The sequence below is a fragment of the Monodelphis domestica genome, chromosome 2 (genome assembly GCF_027887165.1).
Source record: "Monodelphis domestica isolate mMonDom1 chromosome 2, mMonDom1.pri, whole genome shotgun sequence".
In the NCBI taxonomy this organism is placed as follows: domain Eukaryota; kingdom Metazoa; phylum Chordata; class Mammalia; order Didelphimorphia; family Didelphidae; genus Monodelphis; species Monodelphis domestica.
Window position 1 is genome coordinate 406,907,105 of NC_077228.1, and position 17,686 is coordinate 406,924,790.

Genomic DNA, 17,686 nt, shown 5'->3' on the forward strand with positions numbered 1-17,686 from the left:
TTCATGCATAACAAATCCAGAAAGTATCATGTGTAGATTTTTAAAAAATATGACCTCACTCAAACCTATTTTTTTTTAAGTTTCCATTCATTGGAGTCTCCATTAAATTGGTGACCCAGCACTTAAAGAGATATTCAAGCTTTCACAAAGTTAGACAGAGATATACAGGGTGTTCCAAATGTATTAGTTAGTTTGGGGCTATTAAAACTTAGAGCCACACTAAGATTTTTGGGAAACCCTGAATTGTTAATAATACATATACTTCTTTCTGAAAAAAAGTTAGTTTTTTTTCCCCAGGTAATACTCTACATTTCTGTAGCCTTTGTAGCTTAAAGAACTGTTTGTTCCCCTTATACATGAATTTACTCCTATTTATAAAGAGAGCTTGCAGATAGATGAACCTAAAGAGTCAGGAAGATCAGAATTCAAATCCAGTCTTACTAGTTGTGTGACTAGGCAAGCCACTTAACCTGTTTGTATCAGTTTCCCCACCTATAAAATGGAGATGATACTAATAGAACCTACCTTCTGGGGTTGTTGTGAGGATTAAATAATATATGTAAAATTCTTAGCACAGTGCCTAGCACATAGTAATCTCTCTATAAATGTTAGATATTATTATTAGTGGGGTAGTATGATCTTGGTCAAGTCACATAACCTATCTCAGTTTCCTCATCTAACAGTACTTCTCAGGAAGTCATAAGGAACCAATTAAATATTTATTGAGGCACTTAGGAAAAAGCACCACAATAGTAGTATTGTTATTAGGATTGTTATTGGTGTGGTAGTTTAAAGGGTATGAAGGTTGAAAACCTCTCATTGTTCTGGTAACTAAAACTAAAATGAACTGTTCCCCTGCATCAGTGAAATCTCAGGATTGCAGTGAGAGGTACACATAATCTTAAGGAATTGAGTGGTAAGATTTTCTGAGTTTTCAATATCTCTAATTATTAATTCTTGCTGTCTCGTGAGATCATTAGCTTCTACTTGCCCAATTCTTATCTTTAAAGACTTATTTTCAACTATGATCTTTTGATTTTCCTTTTTGGTTTGGTCTATCCTGCTTTTTATGGCTTACAGCAGGTCAATTTTGGTCTCCAATTTGCTTATTACTTTTTTTGATTTCTGTACCTCTTTTTCCATATGGGCAATTTTATCTTTTAAGCTATTATATTTTTTTTATATTACTTTCATTTCTTTCCCCCACTTTTCTTCCCTTTTTTTCTTCTATATTTCTTACTTGGTTCTTGAATTCCTTTTTGAGTTCCTGGAAGCTAGTGATCAATTTCCATTTTTTTTTTTAAAGTTTGATTGTGTTTGCTTCTGACTTTCTGCTGTTGCTTCTGTATTTTGCTCTTTTTCTTCATAGAAAATTTTCAGGGTCCAGAGGTTTTTTTTTTTTTTTTTTTTTTTGCTGCTGCTTATTCCTTTTGCTGCTGGAGGATTGGGATTCCTGCATGTTAATGGTGATTGCTTTCTTAATGTAGCAGTCCAGCCCATAGGTATTATGGAGAGACAAGGATTGTGAGTGAGCACATGGCCATCCTGCGCATGGCAATGAGCTCTATTCCCAGCATGGCTGAAGTTTAGGCGCGAAACCTTGCTTCCTCCTGTGTCACTCACCAGAGGATAATAACCCCACCTTCACCTTGTCATAAGTTGCACTTATCCAATGGCAATACACTAGGTAACTCATCCATATGTATCGAGGTATCATGTAACTGATCAATATGTATTGAGCTCATTTGTATATCAAAGAGAATAAAGGGGACGAGACAGCTAGCTCTGCCCACTTGGAGGACATCTACAGGTTTGCAATGGAGCAACTTCTCCCCTTTCTCTCTCCTCGCTTTCTCCCGGAGGCCCGGCCTTTGGGTCAGGCCTTCCTGTTTCTCTCTCTTTTCCAATGCTAATACCTAGCATTATCTACCTCCTTTAGTTTCTGATCTCCTTTCCTTCTGAGCTAGCATTATCCTCTGACCAGTGCAGTGTTAAATTGAGATCACTGGGTGGGATAGCCTGAATAGTAACGACCAGTGGTCGGAGCAGGCTGTGGCTCCCGAAAATCAATAATTGATTACTGACTCAATTATTTACATCTCTAAAGCCGGCTCCTTCACGCCCTTTGCGGGATCCAAAACTTCTATCCTGTTTCTATCTTCTCTCCTTGAAACCTCTCGCGGGCTGGGAGGTTTTACTTACCTTCTGTTTTGCAGGATTTTACCTTGATATTATCTTCCCTTCTCAGTCAGAAGCCTGAGTGATGGCAGGTAACTCTGTGATGTTCTTTGTATAGCCTGGGCTTTGTAGTGTTTTGCCCTGAGGCTATCTTCCCAGCCTCTGCTGTGGTCAGCTGCTCTGCTGCCCAAGCTCCATGCTCTTCAGCCTCAAGTCTCACTGACAAGGCCTGGCACAGCCCTCAGGGGTGCTCACCCTAACTGGTGCAGTAGGTGGTGTGGGGGAGGAGTGATCAGTTTAGTGTGGGAATCTCCACTCACTGCCTACCTTTCATGCTGTGTCCAGTGGGAAGAGTCTCTTTACTCATCTGGTTTTGATTTCTGTCCTTTTGAGATGCTTTGTAATGATCAGTTAGGAAGGAGATTCAGAAGTCTCCTGCTGCTATGCAGCACCTTGGCTCTGCCCCCCAATATCTCTCATTAAAAGTGATCATTGATTTCTCATTGATTCAGAGAAACTCTAATTTGCACTAATTCTGCATGTTTCGTCTCATCTTAAAAGTATTTGGATTTCCCTAAATTGTTTTTAAGAAACATAAGGCTTGAATGAGTAGGTCAATACTAACTACATGCTTAAAGCACAGGTGTTTAGTTATACTCTTAATTTTAACGTAGATTTCAGAATATTAATTGAACGTTTCTGAGGAATTGATCATTACATAAAATACCTCAATAATCAGTGATTTTACAGATGGGGGACTCCCTCCATTCATGCAGATGATAGACTTAGATAAGTGAGAATTGGGACAGAAAAATGTATCAACCTATGGCCAAACCCTATTTCTCCAGAGCCAAGATGTACAAGCTGTGGGGGCATGAACATGCCTTTTCAACTTAGTAGTTCCTGCTAGAGCTTGTACTCTTTAAGAACCTTAGTCATTTAAGAACCTTTAAGAACCAGAGTCATTCCAGAGAAAACTGTTGGTTTGTCTTGTCACATCAGTGTATTTTGGGTTTTATTTTGAGGTTTTGGTTATGTATGACTTTGCTCTTACAACAATGACCAATATGGAAGTATGCTTTGCATGATAATAAAAAGAATTTTAAAAAAAGAACCCAGGGTCATGTTCATGTTGTGATGAAGCATCAGAATAAGATTATAGTTCACGACACTGAAATATGAAATTCTAATGCAAAAGAGGTTCACTTGGGAAAACTTCAGCACATTCTCAAAGTCCTGGCTTCCCGAGATTTTTTTTTTTTCTGTCCCAATTAGCTATTGATTTCCCTTCTTTCAAGGCTCAACTTAGACCAAATCTTTTCTGATTCCTCTGCATCCCACCCCATCCAATTATGTATTATGTATTTCAGAGACATTCTAGATGACTTTAAAAAATGTTTGTTTGTTTTTTTACATAATCTTCCTTGTAGTAAAGTTGGTTAGCTGTGGGTATGTTTCACCCTCTTCCATTAGGCTGTAAACTCTGTGTCCTTGTGTCTTGCTTTCCCTAGGCACTTCAAAAATATTTACTGAATTTCCTTGACAAAAAGACCTGGTCATTATTTTTCTTGGGGAGAAGGGAAATTGGAAATACTTGTTAAACATACCCAAATGTTTACTTGATGGAACTGAACTGACTCTAGGAATATAGCATTTAAAATTATGCTGCCTTCATTCCCTCAAATCAGAATTTTTAAATGTAAAAGGAAAAGCTATAGTACATGATACTATCAATGTAAAGTAAGCATAATCAAGGGTGGGGAGAAAATGCCCAAAGACTACAATAATATAATGTAACTAAACCCTGTGCAATAATGATCAAGCTCAGCAATGAGAGGAGTTGAGAAAATGTGTCTTAATCAATCAATAAACATGTAATAAGTACCTTCTGTGTTTTGGGAGGATAAAGGTGGCTCAGTGAATAGAAAACTGAGCCTGTGAAGTTCTGGGTTCAATTCTGGCCTCTGACTCTTACTGTGTGGCTTTAACCTCTGTTTGCCTCAATCCACTGGAGAAGGAAATGGCAAACCACTTCAGTATCTCTGTCAAGAGAACCCAGTGGACAGTATTGGGGTGCTAAGGTCCATAGGGTCACAGAGACAGGACATGAAGACTTGGACACAACTGAACAGCTGAACAACTTGTAGAAAAACAGAGAAATTAAGAGGAGGTAAGGGAGAGAACATTCCACGTCCTGAGGGACAGTCAGTACAAGGGCACTTGGAAAAGCAAATCAGCTATCATGGTTGGATTACAGCCTACCTGGAGAAGAGTGGAGTAATCAGACCAGAGAAGTAAGAAATTACCTGGTTGTGGAAAGGCTTTAAATAAATATCAAAAGACTTTCTATTTGATCCTGGTGGGAATAGGGAGCCACTAACACTTGCTGAGCATGGAGGTGATCTATGCTTTAGGGAAATCACTTTTCCACCCAAAGAGAAGATAGTTTGGAAAGAAGGGAACTTGGAGGAAAGGAACCAAACTGAAGGCTCCTCCAATTGCTCAGGCAGGAGATGAAGAGAGCCTGAACTGGGATGATGGCTATTTGTGTGAGAAGGAAAGGTGATGTCTAGAAGAGATGCTATGAAAATGACAAGATTTGGAAAATGATTGACTATGTGGGAAAGTAAAAGTAGTCATGATGATCCCCAGATTTCAAACTGGATGATGAGGGTAGTGGTGTCCTTCGTGTGAAAACAAACTATACTTTATATAAATGTCTGCTTAGGGCTTTTAATTTAAGGGAGTTTTCAAACCTATTATTTTTGACAGAAATTCAGAAGGTCCTTTCCATTTTATAGATGAGGAAACCAAGTCTGAGGTTGCTGAACTGGGATAATCTTATTTTATACACACAAGTCCATAATTGGAATTGGAGAAACTGTTATAAAAAGACAAATTTAAGTCATGTTGTCCAGGTGCCTTTCCAAAGTACATGTTATTCTTTTTCAGTTCTTTTCTTTTTTATTAAAGAAATGAGGGACCTTTTAGATTTCCAGTCCAATATGAACAAATTTTCCATTCTGAAATAGGTAGATAAATGAATTCAACACAATAATTCAAGTTAATTATTAATTAATTTCAAATTCATTTTTCACAGTTTTGAGTTAACATTAAGTTTACTAAGGTTATTCATTTTTTCTGACTTATCTAGTGATAAAGTCAAGTTATTCCCTCCCCAACCTCTTTAAAAAGGTGCATTTACAAAATGATTGCACTTATGGTAAAATATACATTGTAGTAAGAAACATGAATACATTCAGCAGCCCAGCCCAAAAAGCAGGGAGCTTTGACATTCAGTTAAAAACAGATCCACACAAATTTCCATCATTTGTTATGTGCAAGTAAATGAAATATATCAGTTAGCCAACTTATCAGGGCTCTTGATGTTTTGCTTTGGATCATTCAAAAGGTAGTGTCAATACAATGAGAAGGTAGGTTTAGAGGCCCTGGGTTGTGCATATGGGCCCTTGTTTCAGAAGAAAAAAATTTCTTATTTCTAAAAGTAACTAGACTACAGCTTCAAGCGTTTTATCAATATGAAGTATGTAAGGCTATATCCTATGGGGCAACAGCGATGTTCTTTCTTCTCTTTCTTCTTCAGTGCTGAGGGTATTTTGCAGTTCACATCTACAGTTTTGAAAAATAGAGAGAGATGTTACAATATTTTTTTAAAATTCAAATTTATTTTCATGAAATATCTGCCTTCTGTCCCTCCCAAATCCCAGCTTCCCTCGACCACTGAGAAAATAATCCAGGATTTCTTAAAAGGGAAAAAAGTAAGCCAAATATTTACTTGACAACAACTCTTGTTGAGTGATGTGCTTTGTTTTTTTGAAACTGAAATGACTCTATGAATATGCCACTGAAAGCCATATGGCCTACATTCCCTCAAATCAGAATTTTAAAAGGAAAAGTTGATAGTTTGTTGTGTAATGATTAAAATTAAGAGACTGGCCATAATTTTATAATTGTATTAAATCAAAAGCAGCAGGAAGAAAAACATGATAAAATAGGAGATCTATCTATATCACCTTCCCGATGACTTAACTGGCTATCCTAATGCCACCATGCAGCCCCTAACCACATTGACTGAGGAGACACATCCACCAGGATCACAGAAGTGAAGAAAGAAAAATCCACTCTTGCCTCAGTGTGTCAAACCTATTCTCTGCCCTCTAGCTCTCACACGTGATATCTCAAGAGCCAAGCATAGATTCTCATGCCTACTTTGTCTGCTCTGCACAGGGGAGCAGTTCGGGGGGCAGTGCCAGGGGACTAAGCTCTGCTTCCTGTCTTGTGACTCTTAGCTGCCTTTTTCCCACGGCGGCTGCTCTATCCTTGTAACTCCATTCACTCAGGGGCAAGGAGACAACATCAAGTGAGTGACAAAGGAGAGAGAGAAATCTCCTTCAGACAGATGCAGTAGAATATATGGATAACCAAGAAAAAATACACAAAGACTATAATAATACAACATACTGAACTCTATATAATTAAAATGATCAAGTTTGGCAATTTGAAAGGTTAAGAAAATGTACTTTAATCAATCAACAAACATTTAATAAGCACCTACTATGTGTCAGACTCTACTAGAAAGAAAGACAAAAAGATTCTACATATAAAAGAATGTACAAATATAAGAAAATTTTAGGTGGGAGAGGTACTAGCAGATAAAGAAGGTCAAAAAAGTTTTGATGTAGATGCATAGAACACCGCATCTGGAGTCAGGAAGACCTGAGTTCAAATCTACCTTCATAGACTTCCTAGCTGTGATCAAATCACTTAACTTCTGTTTGCCCCGGTTTCATTATCTATAAAAGGAGAATAATAATAGCCCATACTCACAGGGTTATTGTGAAGAAGATAATTGTAAAGCACTTAGTCCTGTGCCTGGCATATAGTAATCGAACTATTCTTCTTATTATTATTAAAGGAAACTAGGAAATACAAGAGGTGGAGATGATGAGGACATTCCCTTAAGTATAAGGAATAACCTATACAAAAGACTGGAGAAAGGAATGTGATGTGTGAGAGTCAGAAGAAAGTTTGCCTAGAACAGAGAAGGGAGGAAGCAGAGTAGTTTATAATAAGGCTGGAAAGGCAGGTCCATGTCTGGTTATTAAAGGTTTTAAATGCCTAACAGGTGAGTTCATAATAAGTAGAAAAAATAAATCCTCCTTTATTCCCAGAAGACTTTAGTTGTGCCTACAGTATATGCCATTAGTGAAGGTCCATTTATTTGTTGGCTTTGTTAAAATTACTTTTCCCTTTTAAGTCTTTGTCACAAAGAAGGCCTCCTGATTTGGGGAAGGGGAAGGAACATACTAGAAAACAAATATTATTTAAAAACAAAAAAGAAAAAAAGGTCATCAAAAAAGAACAAACAAGAAGTACCTCTTTCTTTGCAAGTGCTCCTGAATATAAAATAGTCCCATTGCCAATCCCTTTAAAAGAATTATAGTTGCTGGTTAAAATCACTTTTACAATATGCACATATTTTTATTTGAAACTGTGAACTTTCAGGACATAATTTTAAGTGTATATTGAAATTTATGCAAATAGTACTAAAACTGCCATGTTTATCTGTGCTTCCTTCTGAGCTTCATTTTGTTCTATCTTTGTATTTTTCCATTGAGACTTTTTTCCACTTTAAAAAAGAAATTTGAATTTATTTCCACAAACTGTAATATAACTTAATTAAAGATTGATTACTTACAGTGATTAGAGCCCAGAGTCCTTGTATAGCTGCAGCCCATTCAAAACCAATTTTTTCATATAAAAATCCACCTAACGTTGGTCCTATGAATGCTCTAAAAAAATTAAAAGAAAGGTGAAAACAAAATGTATCTTCAGAAAGTTGGCTTTTTAAAATAAAAAAAAAACCCTCTAAGTCTTTGAAATTATGCTTAAATGGTAATATAGTTGAATTGCCAAAAGAAAAAAAAATCATCTTCTTAAGGTGATCAAACAACATGTGCTTTTTAGACAAATGTAGGACCCGAGTTAAGACTGTTGAACTTTGAAAAATTTGATTTCTTAAAGAATTGATACCATTTTTATTACATATTTTATATTTTTAATCCATAGATCTACAAACAACATTTTTAGTTATAAAATGTGTTTCAAAGAACATCAATCATGTTAGTATGGCAGAGCATACAAAGGTAGCATGAAATATGGTCTCTATCCTCAAAGGGCTTATAATTTAAATAGTCATGAATCATGGTATGGTTGTTGCAGTTGTTACAGTATGATTAAAGTGACAACATGAATGGTACAAGCAAGGACTATAGGAATCCTGAGAACGGAGCGATCAATGTGGATTGGAAATGGCAGAAAGGAGACTCAGACTCATGTCCCCTATTTTAAATCAAACACCTTTCAGTGTTCCACAATATTTCTTAGAGGATTTCAAGAGTCAAGGCACTGAAATAAATTCATGAATTCTTATATCTAAGTCATATACTGCTATCAGTTTTAAATTTAAAACTCCAGTAAGCATAAATAGTTCATTTTATAGAAAAATAACTTCTTACCCAAGTGACCACATGGCACCAAAAAGCCCAGACACAAGCCCCAATGTACTCAATCCTTCTTCAAATCCATTTTCACTGGAGAGAGAACCAACCAAACATTTATTAGGCATAAATACTGGCGGGAGTTAGGGAGATAAAGACAATGTCAAAAACCTTATTTCCAGTGTGTTGCCTCAAGGAGTGATGCTCCCAGTGTTTTGGGTCTTTGTTTCTGCCCTTGACTTCTTTGGGGTGTATGCCCAGTGACAGGATCACTCGGTTATGGGTTGTGGACAGGTTAGGCATTTTTCTTGCCTAGTTCAAGTTGAGGTCCAGATTAGTTGGACTGATTTTCAGCTTCAACTGCAACATATCTGTATACTTGTTTTCCTATTGCTCCTCCACCACTGACTGGCCTCCTTCTCTTCTGTCTTTGCAAATTTGCATGGTATGGACTGAAACCTCAAACATTCAGTGATTATGAAGAAAGCAGGAAGGTAATCATATCTGTGGAGAGAAACAGGCTACAATTCCTGCAGGAGGTCATTCTTGACCCAAGCTTGCAGGAAATTAATGAGTCTAATGTTTTAAGAGGGAGAGGAAAGGAGGATGTTACATGCCTTGGTGACAACCTATGGAAAGGTACAGAGGTGGCAAATGAGATTCAGTATAAGAGAGCAAGGAGGGCCAGTGTGGTCAAGGAGAGCAATATTCTAGCCCCTGGAAGTGGATATCAAAAGGCTTTAAAAGCCAGAGAGCAGTTTATATTTTACTCTAGATGCAAGGGGAAATGCCATGCTCATATCTTGCTTCAAGACTATGGAATTGGCAGTTGTGTGGAAAATGAACTGGAGAAGAGGAGATTATTTGATGGTATGAGTGAGAGCTAGTGAAGAGTCTAAATTAAGTTGGTGGGTGTGACAGTGGCAAGTAGATGGTTATAAGAAACACAGGGGATAGAGTTGATAAGACTGGCAGGATTAGACTTATAGGGTGAGGGAAAGTGACGAGCTCAGGATGACTAAAATTGCAAATCAAAGTAATAGGAAGGATAAGTGGATCCCTAATCAGTAACAGGGAATTTAGGGAAAAGGGATAGTTTGGAGACAATTTGAATGGAATATAATGAATTTTGTTTTGAATATACTTATTTTGTCATATCAGGGACATCCATCCAATTGGAAGAAGAGGGACACATGGAAAGGGAGAGGGAAGAGCTTAGTACTTATTAAATATTCACCATATGCCAGGGACTATGTTGAGTGCTTTTACAAATGTTGTCATTTGATTCTCACAACAACCCTGGGAGGTTAGGTGCTGTTATCACTCCCATTTTACAGTTGAGGCAACTGAGGAAAAGGAGAAAGATTGAACCACCTAGGGTCATCAGACCACCAATAAGCACTTGAGGTTGGATTTGAACTCAAGTCTTCCTGCCTCTATGCACAGGGTTACCAGTATCTCACCGGACTACTGGGATAGAATGCTGGATTAGGAATCTGGAGGTTCAAAGTTGGCCTCAGACACTGTGCTGTGTGACCATGGGCAAGTCTCTTAATTCCTAGCTGCCTTAGTTCCTTCAGCTGTAAAGGGAGTGATAACAGCATCTAACCTCTCAGGGCTGTTGAGTCACTTTTAATAGCACTTAGCACAACCCCCTGTGCTACATAAATTTTTATTCTTTCCTCTGTCTACTGTGCCAGTGCAGTCCAGGCAACTGACAATGTGGGACTAAGCTTAGGAGAGCCCAATATCTGGAGCTGGGAGCTGGCTGCACAGAGGATATGCTCATTGTCAAGATGAGCCATCTGACACAAACAACATCACCCAAAAAGAGAAAACTGAAACAGAAAAGGGCCTCTGAGTGAGCTTCTGGGGTGCTCCAGTGCATATGGCATCTGAAGCCCTTCCTACACTCTAATTTAATACAGCCTGCTGGGAGGCGCCCTGCCCCCTCTCCTTCATTCTTCAGGAATGGGCATACCATAAGAGCCTTCTCTCCTGAGAGGCCGGCCCTCAAGCCTGAGGATGGCTCTCCCACCCTGGTGCCTCTGGGTGCACTGGTCTCTTCCATCTCCATGGCCTCTTTCTCCAGGCCTCAGGCCTCCTCAGATGCACATCAGACTCCACATTGCCCATAAAGCAAGGCTGCTGTGCCCTGGAGTCCCCTTTTGTGCTCACTGTTCTCACTCCTCCCCTCTCTCCTCAGCTTTATTCTTCCTAACCTGGTCCCTCCAATCCAGCCTCCATAGAGATCCAACCTTCCTTCCTTCCCTTGACTTGAATCAGGAAGTTCAGCAAGGTATATGGCTTGTCTTTTATTCCCTCACTTGCTCATCCTTGGAGCCATGCCAAACCCCTATCCTAAGTCACCCTCCCTCCCTCCTTGCCTCACCATCCACCTCCTTGGCCTCAGCTGCTGAACGCAACAAGAGCTAACTGGCTGCCATTCAGACAAGTCTTTGGGGCCATGCTTGGTGATTTGGATTATGTGGCATTTGGTTTCTTTAACTGTTATTCATTAACAATGTTATCATTATGTAGTTTCATGATTCTGCCTATTTTATTGTTTCAATCAATTTTCCTATGCTTTTCTAAATATATCGTGTTCATCTCTTATAGCACAGTAATGTTTCATCATAGTCATATACTATAATTTGCTTGGTAATCTCCCAGATCAATAAGCATCTTCCTTATTTCTAATTCTTTAGTAAGAAAAAAGTATTATCTACATTTGGTAACATATAGGACCTTTCTGTCTGATTTAGTTCAAGCATATGTCTAGCAGTGGAATTGCTAAAGGGTATGAGCATGTTAGTAACTTTTTAAAGCATAATTCTGGATGGCTTTCAAAACCAGTTGGATCAATTTACAGTTCCACCAACAGTGTATTAGTATGATTGTTCTTTCACTATGCTTCCATCATTGACTATTTTCATCTTTTGCTATCTTTAGAGAATTGAGGTGAAAGTACATGGCTTTTATTTTCATTTTTCTTTTTATTAGTGATTTGGAGCAATCTTTCATATGGTTATTAATAGTTTGCAATTCTTTATTTCTTCCCTGAATAACTCTCAAGTTTCCTGATGCTGCCAATTCAAACTCCTTCTTAAATCCCCATAGCTACCTTCTCTCTCATCAAAAAATCTACCTCCATCTTTACTAAAGAAATGCATTATAAATGCCCTCTTTACCCTCTTTTCCTCTTTCCACACTGGCACTTCTACAGAGCCACAAGTCTTCTGTGCTGCTCAGGTCCAATTGTAGAGAAAGAAATGGGTCTTCTTCTTGCCAAGAACAATCTCTTTTTGTGCAATAGATCCACCCTCTCCAGAAGCTTTGCTTCACTGATGATGTTTTCTTTGGATTCTTCAAACTCTCCCTATTTACTAGCAGCTTCTTCACTACCTAAGAATATGCTCAGGTGTCCCTTAACTTAAAATGAAAAAGCCACAAGAAGAACAACAAAATAGATAAGCCCTCATTCATCTCACAGAAACATCTTTAACCAAGAGTGGTCTGTATTCATTGCCTCATCTTCCTTCTGCTCATTTGCTTTTCAGCTCCTTCTAAACTGACCTCTGCCCTCAGATGTTATCAATGATCACCACTAAATCCACTGGTCTTCTCTCAGCCCACATTTTTCTTGCCCCTTTCTTCAAGACATCTCTCTTCCTTCCTTTTGGCTTCAGTGATATTGCTTTCTCCTCCTTTGTGATCTCTCTTTAGTTTCCTCTTTTGGAGTCCCATCTATCCCATTTCTTACATGCTAAGCATGGCTGTTCCCCAAAACTTTCTTTATTTTCTCTTCTTTACTGATTTACTTTTTTTTTAACTTATTGCTTATGGGATAAAGTATTAACTCTTCTCCTTATCAGAGGGCACTGGACTTGTAGTCAGGAAGATACAGGTTCAAATCCTGCCTCAGACAGTGACTCTGTATAACTCTTGAGTCACTTGACTTACTGTTTTGAGGCTGTGTCCTCATCTGTAAAGTTAAGGGACTGAACACAGTGACCTCTAAGTTTTCTTCCAGCTATCAATCTATCACTACACATAAGATCATCATGAAAATAATTATAATATATGCCCTAATATAAAATTCAATTAATCATAATTTCTGGGCACTAATATAAGACCAAAATGGATAATGGATACATGATCTAGACATAAAAGGAGAAAACATAAGCAAATCAGAAGAACATGGAACAAATTATCAAATTTATGGATAAGAATTTATGAGTAAACAAGAAATGTAGAGCATTATAAAATATAAAGTAGATAATTTTGAGTGCATTAAATTGAAAGGTTTTTGTACAAATAAAACAAATATTGCTAAGATTAGAAGAAAGCAGAAAATTGAGGAAAAGTTTTCATGGACAGTGTCATGGACAGAGGTCTCATATCTAAAATAAAGAACTTTGTCAAATTTATGGAAATAAGAGTCAATTCCCAAGTGATAAAGGGGAAAATATATATGAATAGACAGTTTTCAATTGAAGAATCAGAGCCGTATAAAGGTACATTAAAAAAAAAAAAAGCTCTATTACTACTGATTAGGGAAATGCAAATGAAAACAATTCTGAGGTATTATCTCACACCCATCAGATTGGCTAAAATGGCAAAATGACAAATGTTGGAAAGGAAACAGAACAGTGGGAATACTAATACACTATTGGTGGAACTGTGAACTGACCCAACCATTTGGAATTAAGCCCAGAAAACTACAAAATTGTTTATCTTTAGACTCAGCAGATACTTTTGGGCCTATTTCCCAAGGAGATCAAGGAAAAAGGAAAAGAAACTATATGTTCCAAAATATTTTAGCAGCTCTGTTTTTGTGGTGGCAAAGAAATTGAAACTGAGCAGATGTCCATCAATTGGGGAATGGTTTAAAAAATTGTGTTATGATCATGATGGAATACTGTTGCACTATCAGAAACAATGAGCAGATTAATTTTTTTAAAAAGAACTTTAAAAGAACTATATGGGATAATGAAGAGTGAAATAAGTAGAACCAAGAGAACATTATATACAACTACAGATTTAATATTTGAAGAATAATTTGTGAATGTTCACTCAGAGAATGAACTAAGAAGTGAAAACATAAAATGCATAATCTATATGCTTTGCAAAATTATGCCTTTTATGGTGTAGAGAAGGGAGGAAGGGGTTGAATAAATTTTTTTTTTTAAATTTCTGGGCTTAAAAATCTTGAAGGTTTTAAATAGTGGGATCTCTCATCTTCTATGATAGTGTTTCTCCACACAATGAAACTAAAGAAAGTTTCCAACATTTATTATTAACCCAAATACATAAGTATTCTAATCAATTGAACTGATCACTTACTATGCACAACTGAGTACTTCTGGGAAAGTTGGTATTATACTCATGCCAGCAGAGATACCATTCACAACCAGTACTAGGACTAACAGCCAGAGCTGACTGCAAAAAAGAATTAAGGAGGAAAAAAAATTAGTGTTTTAAAGAAAGTGAAAACTTAATAGATTGTGCTAATGGGATCAAGGTCACAAGCTAGTTAGCTTCACACATATAAGAACTCTTGTTGGCCTTGACTCTGGAATGCTTATCTCATGCTATCAAAGATTCAAAGTGATCACACTGGTGTGGTGGTTCCAGAATATATGCCCTATGGAAACCCAGTCATCTTCATATTCCAAGAGTAGTCCATTTGCTTTTCTTAGCCCTACCCATCATATTTCCTCCTTTTCTTTCTGTTCTTAGGTCAGTTCCAATACATTTTGATGCATAAGCAGATAACCATACTGTCTTAAGGCATGCCTTTCAGCTTTGTTTCTCTCCCACATTATATACCTACTACTCCACATCTGAATATTATATTAACAAATGCCTTTTGCAGTAGCTCTTTTGGCAAAACTTAAACTGGTTGCTATACAAAGCTGGGAAGAAATCCATCTCCTAGTGTCATTAGTGACTCAGGCCCCTTCAAAAGGCATCCAAATCAAGCTCACCAGGACTGTTATATTTCTATTATCATGCTTTGTAAAAAAATGCTTTTTAAGGGCAAATGAGAGCAAAGGGTCCTAGAGTAGAGTGTTTTTACTTTTCTTTTAATCAAAGCATCAGAAATGTCTCCTTTGTTTTGGCACACAGAGAAGCACCATTTTAATGAAATGAAATTTAGCATTAATATTTTTAAATAAAGAAGAGATTCATGGGTAATACAGGCATCTTTTCAGCATTCTTTTATTTATTCTTAGTAACTTAGAACATTTAAAAGTTCAGATCCTTGTGCTTTGAGTAATATAGAGGAGCTGGCAAACATTCCATTTGGTCAAGTACAAAGGTAACTCATTGATAAAAGGCAGGTACAACTTAAAAAAAAAAAGATCTATCTCAGATTAATTGCAGTAACTTAAAGAATTCTTAATGATACTTATACAATAATATTGAGGAAGAAAAAGAAAATTTACCTTTTAATATGTAAGATTGGAACAGGTCCTAAAAGCATATAGCATACTGCTGTTACTATGTTTCCAGAAACCAGAAGCCATTTCCTTAGGTACTAATAAAGAAAATACAAGAGCCAGATGAAATCCCTAGAAGGAAGATTTTTTTACTAACTGATTTTTAGAGTAGCCGAAGTTGAAGGCAAGGTAATACTATTTTTAAGACTAAGTGAACAGAAAAACCAGCTCCTCTTTTGTTTTGAGGAAATAAATGTGGGAAACTGAATGAAAGTTAGAACAGAATTATGCGGAATTTATCAATAACAATAATAGTAATCGCTAATATTTATATAGTGCTTACTATGTGCCAGGCACCGTGCGAAGCACTTTACAAGTTATCTCATTTTTATCTTACTGTTATCTCTCAAAGAAAATGTTGAGAGATTAGGGAAAACAAAGAAAACTTCACTTGTTTATTATTATGGATACTTGCTAATCTTAGAGAGGTTTTTGAGTTATGGTTTCTAGGTAAGTTAAAAAAGGTTTGAAATGAAAGGAGAATTTATATGCCAATGTCTCCATCGCATGTTATTAAAAAAAAAAAGACTACTGGTAAATTTAAAAGGGAGATACCAATAGCAAATTATGCCTCATTTTACATACTTGAAAGCAGGTTAAACATAACGAGGTAAAAAAACAAGTGATTCAAGAACCTTCTTTTATAATCAAGCTTTAGTAATAAGTAATACTGAACAATTTTCCAGAAATTTTGAGAAATTAAGAGAAAATGCAAATCTAGGTTGAGGGTCAGAAGAAAGAAAACATAACCAACAAGGGCTATAAAAACCCAAGATTTGGCCACATTAGCATTTTTCCCTTCTAATTGACAGCTTAGTCCAAGTTAAGGAATAAAAGTGACAGTTAGTGAGTGGTTCCACATACTAACAATAGCTATTTCTTTGGTCAGTTCCTTTCCTCTCTATATTTACAAGCAAAATTCAAATTTTGTGTTCTCAAAATTCAAATTCTATGTTGAAGGATCTTAGCCAGGGATATGTTACATTTTTTTTTTAAACCCTTACCTTCCGTCTTGGAGTCAATACTGTGTATTGGGCTAGGCAATGGGGGTCAAGTGATTTGTCCAGGGTCACACGGCTGGGAAGTGTCTGAGGCCAGATTTGAACCTAAGATCTCCCGTCTCTAGGGCTGGTTCTCAAATCCACTGAGATACCCAGATGCCCCCATGTTACATGTTTTAAGAACCAAATAACTTGAAAACACAAAAGTAAATTCTTTAGAAGAAAGAATACTTACTGGTACTTTGTCACTTAGCAATCCAAAAAGAGGTGAAGAAATGGAATATGATAATGCCAGCCCCAGAAATACGAGCCCCACATATCCTGCTGACAAATTAAACTGCAAGAAAAATACTGCAGTGGTCATTCATTAATCTAAACCAGCGATTCTTAACTCAGGTGGATTTTAGGTCTTTGAATATCTATAGGGAAAGTTACATATTTATTTTCAGTAATCCCTAAATGAAATTTCCTTTAATTAAGAATTTAAAAACAAAGGAGGATTCTGAGAATGGGTCCATTGGCTTCAGTGGACTTGTCACAGGTGGTGATGGGGGTCTATGACCCCAAAATGGCTAAGAAATTTCATACAATGTGCCTTTCACACTTTCATCATATTTCACATTTATTCTTCAGTAAGAATCGATTAGTACAATTAAGCCTCTTTCCTATCATACCTTCTAATTCACCTTATATCAACTTTTATTTCTATTTAAGTAATTTTCTTTCTATTAATTAGAGGGTGGTGCTACATAGGAGAGACAGTTTGGGACATAAGGAAGAACACTGACCTAGGGGCCTTAGGTACTTTCCACTACCCAGGAGCTAACAGGTAAGTTCTCTGGACTCAGTTTACTCTTACATAAAAAAGAAATAGTTACATACTCAATGAAATGTCTATGTGGAATCCCTTTGAAAACTGAAGTGCAATACCAGTGATGGAGAACCTTTTAGAGGCAGAGTGCTGGGCCCCACCCAATCCCCCAGACTGAGTGCTGTGCTCACCCCCCCACACCAGAGACAGAGTGCTATGCCCTGAGATACATCCCCCCCCCCCCCCCCCCCCCCCCCCCCGCCAGTGCTGGAAAAAAGTACTCCCATTAGGTTGCTGGGCAGAGGGGTGGGAGGAGTAAGGAATATCCTTAGTGAGTGTAGAGATGGGAAGGAGAGTGGCCTGAGCTCTCTGCTCCCCTCTAGCTCTGCCACCTATGAACTACCCACCTTACCCCTGTGCACTCCCATTGGGCTGCTGGGCAGAGGGGGAGGGGAGCAACTCCACTCGAGGCCCTCTGCCTTTCTAATAACCAACTCTGGGGGAGGGAGGGTGGCAGAGTGCCCACAGAGAGCACTCTGTGTGCCATATTTGGCACCCATGCCATCATGTTTTCTTAGAGCCCATGTAGATGGTTTCATTTCCCCCTTCCCCCTCTACCCTAGGAGAAATTGAAGTTCATCACTAAGCAAATATATTCAGAAACTGTCA

At 37.6% G+C, this 17,686-nt stretch overlaps 1 protein-coding gene across 2 annotated transcripts in view; it reads right to left on the minus strand.

Moving 5' to 3' along the window:
* Positions 1-5,236: 5,236 nt before the first annotated feature.
* The window catches only part of SLC18B1 (solute carrier family 18 member B1), a 41,782-nt gene continuing 29,332 nt past the window's right edge, over positions 5,237-17,686 (minus strand). For both annotated transcript variants that reach the window (XM_056818805.1, XM_056818804.1), the window contains exons 9-15: positions 16,442-16,543; positions 15,152-15,243; positions 14,046-14,141; positions 8,718-8,792; positions 7,898-7,991; positions 7,576-7,625; positions 5,237-5,808 (exon numbers count right to left, since the gene is read on the minus strand). In XM_056818805.1, the coding sequence (XP_056674783.1) occupies positions 5,733-5,808; positions 7,576-7,625; positions 7,898-7,991; positions 8,718-8,792; positions 14,046-14,141; positions 15,152-15,243; positions 16,442-16,543 (585 nt within the window). In that variant the 3' untranslated portion in view covers positions 5,237-5,732. The remainder of the gene's footprint in view (positions 5,809-7,575; positions 7,626-7,897; positions 7,992-8,717; positions 8,793-14,045; positions 14,142-15,151; positions 15,244-16,441; positions 16,544-17,686) is intronic.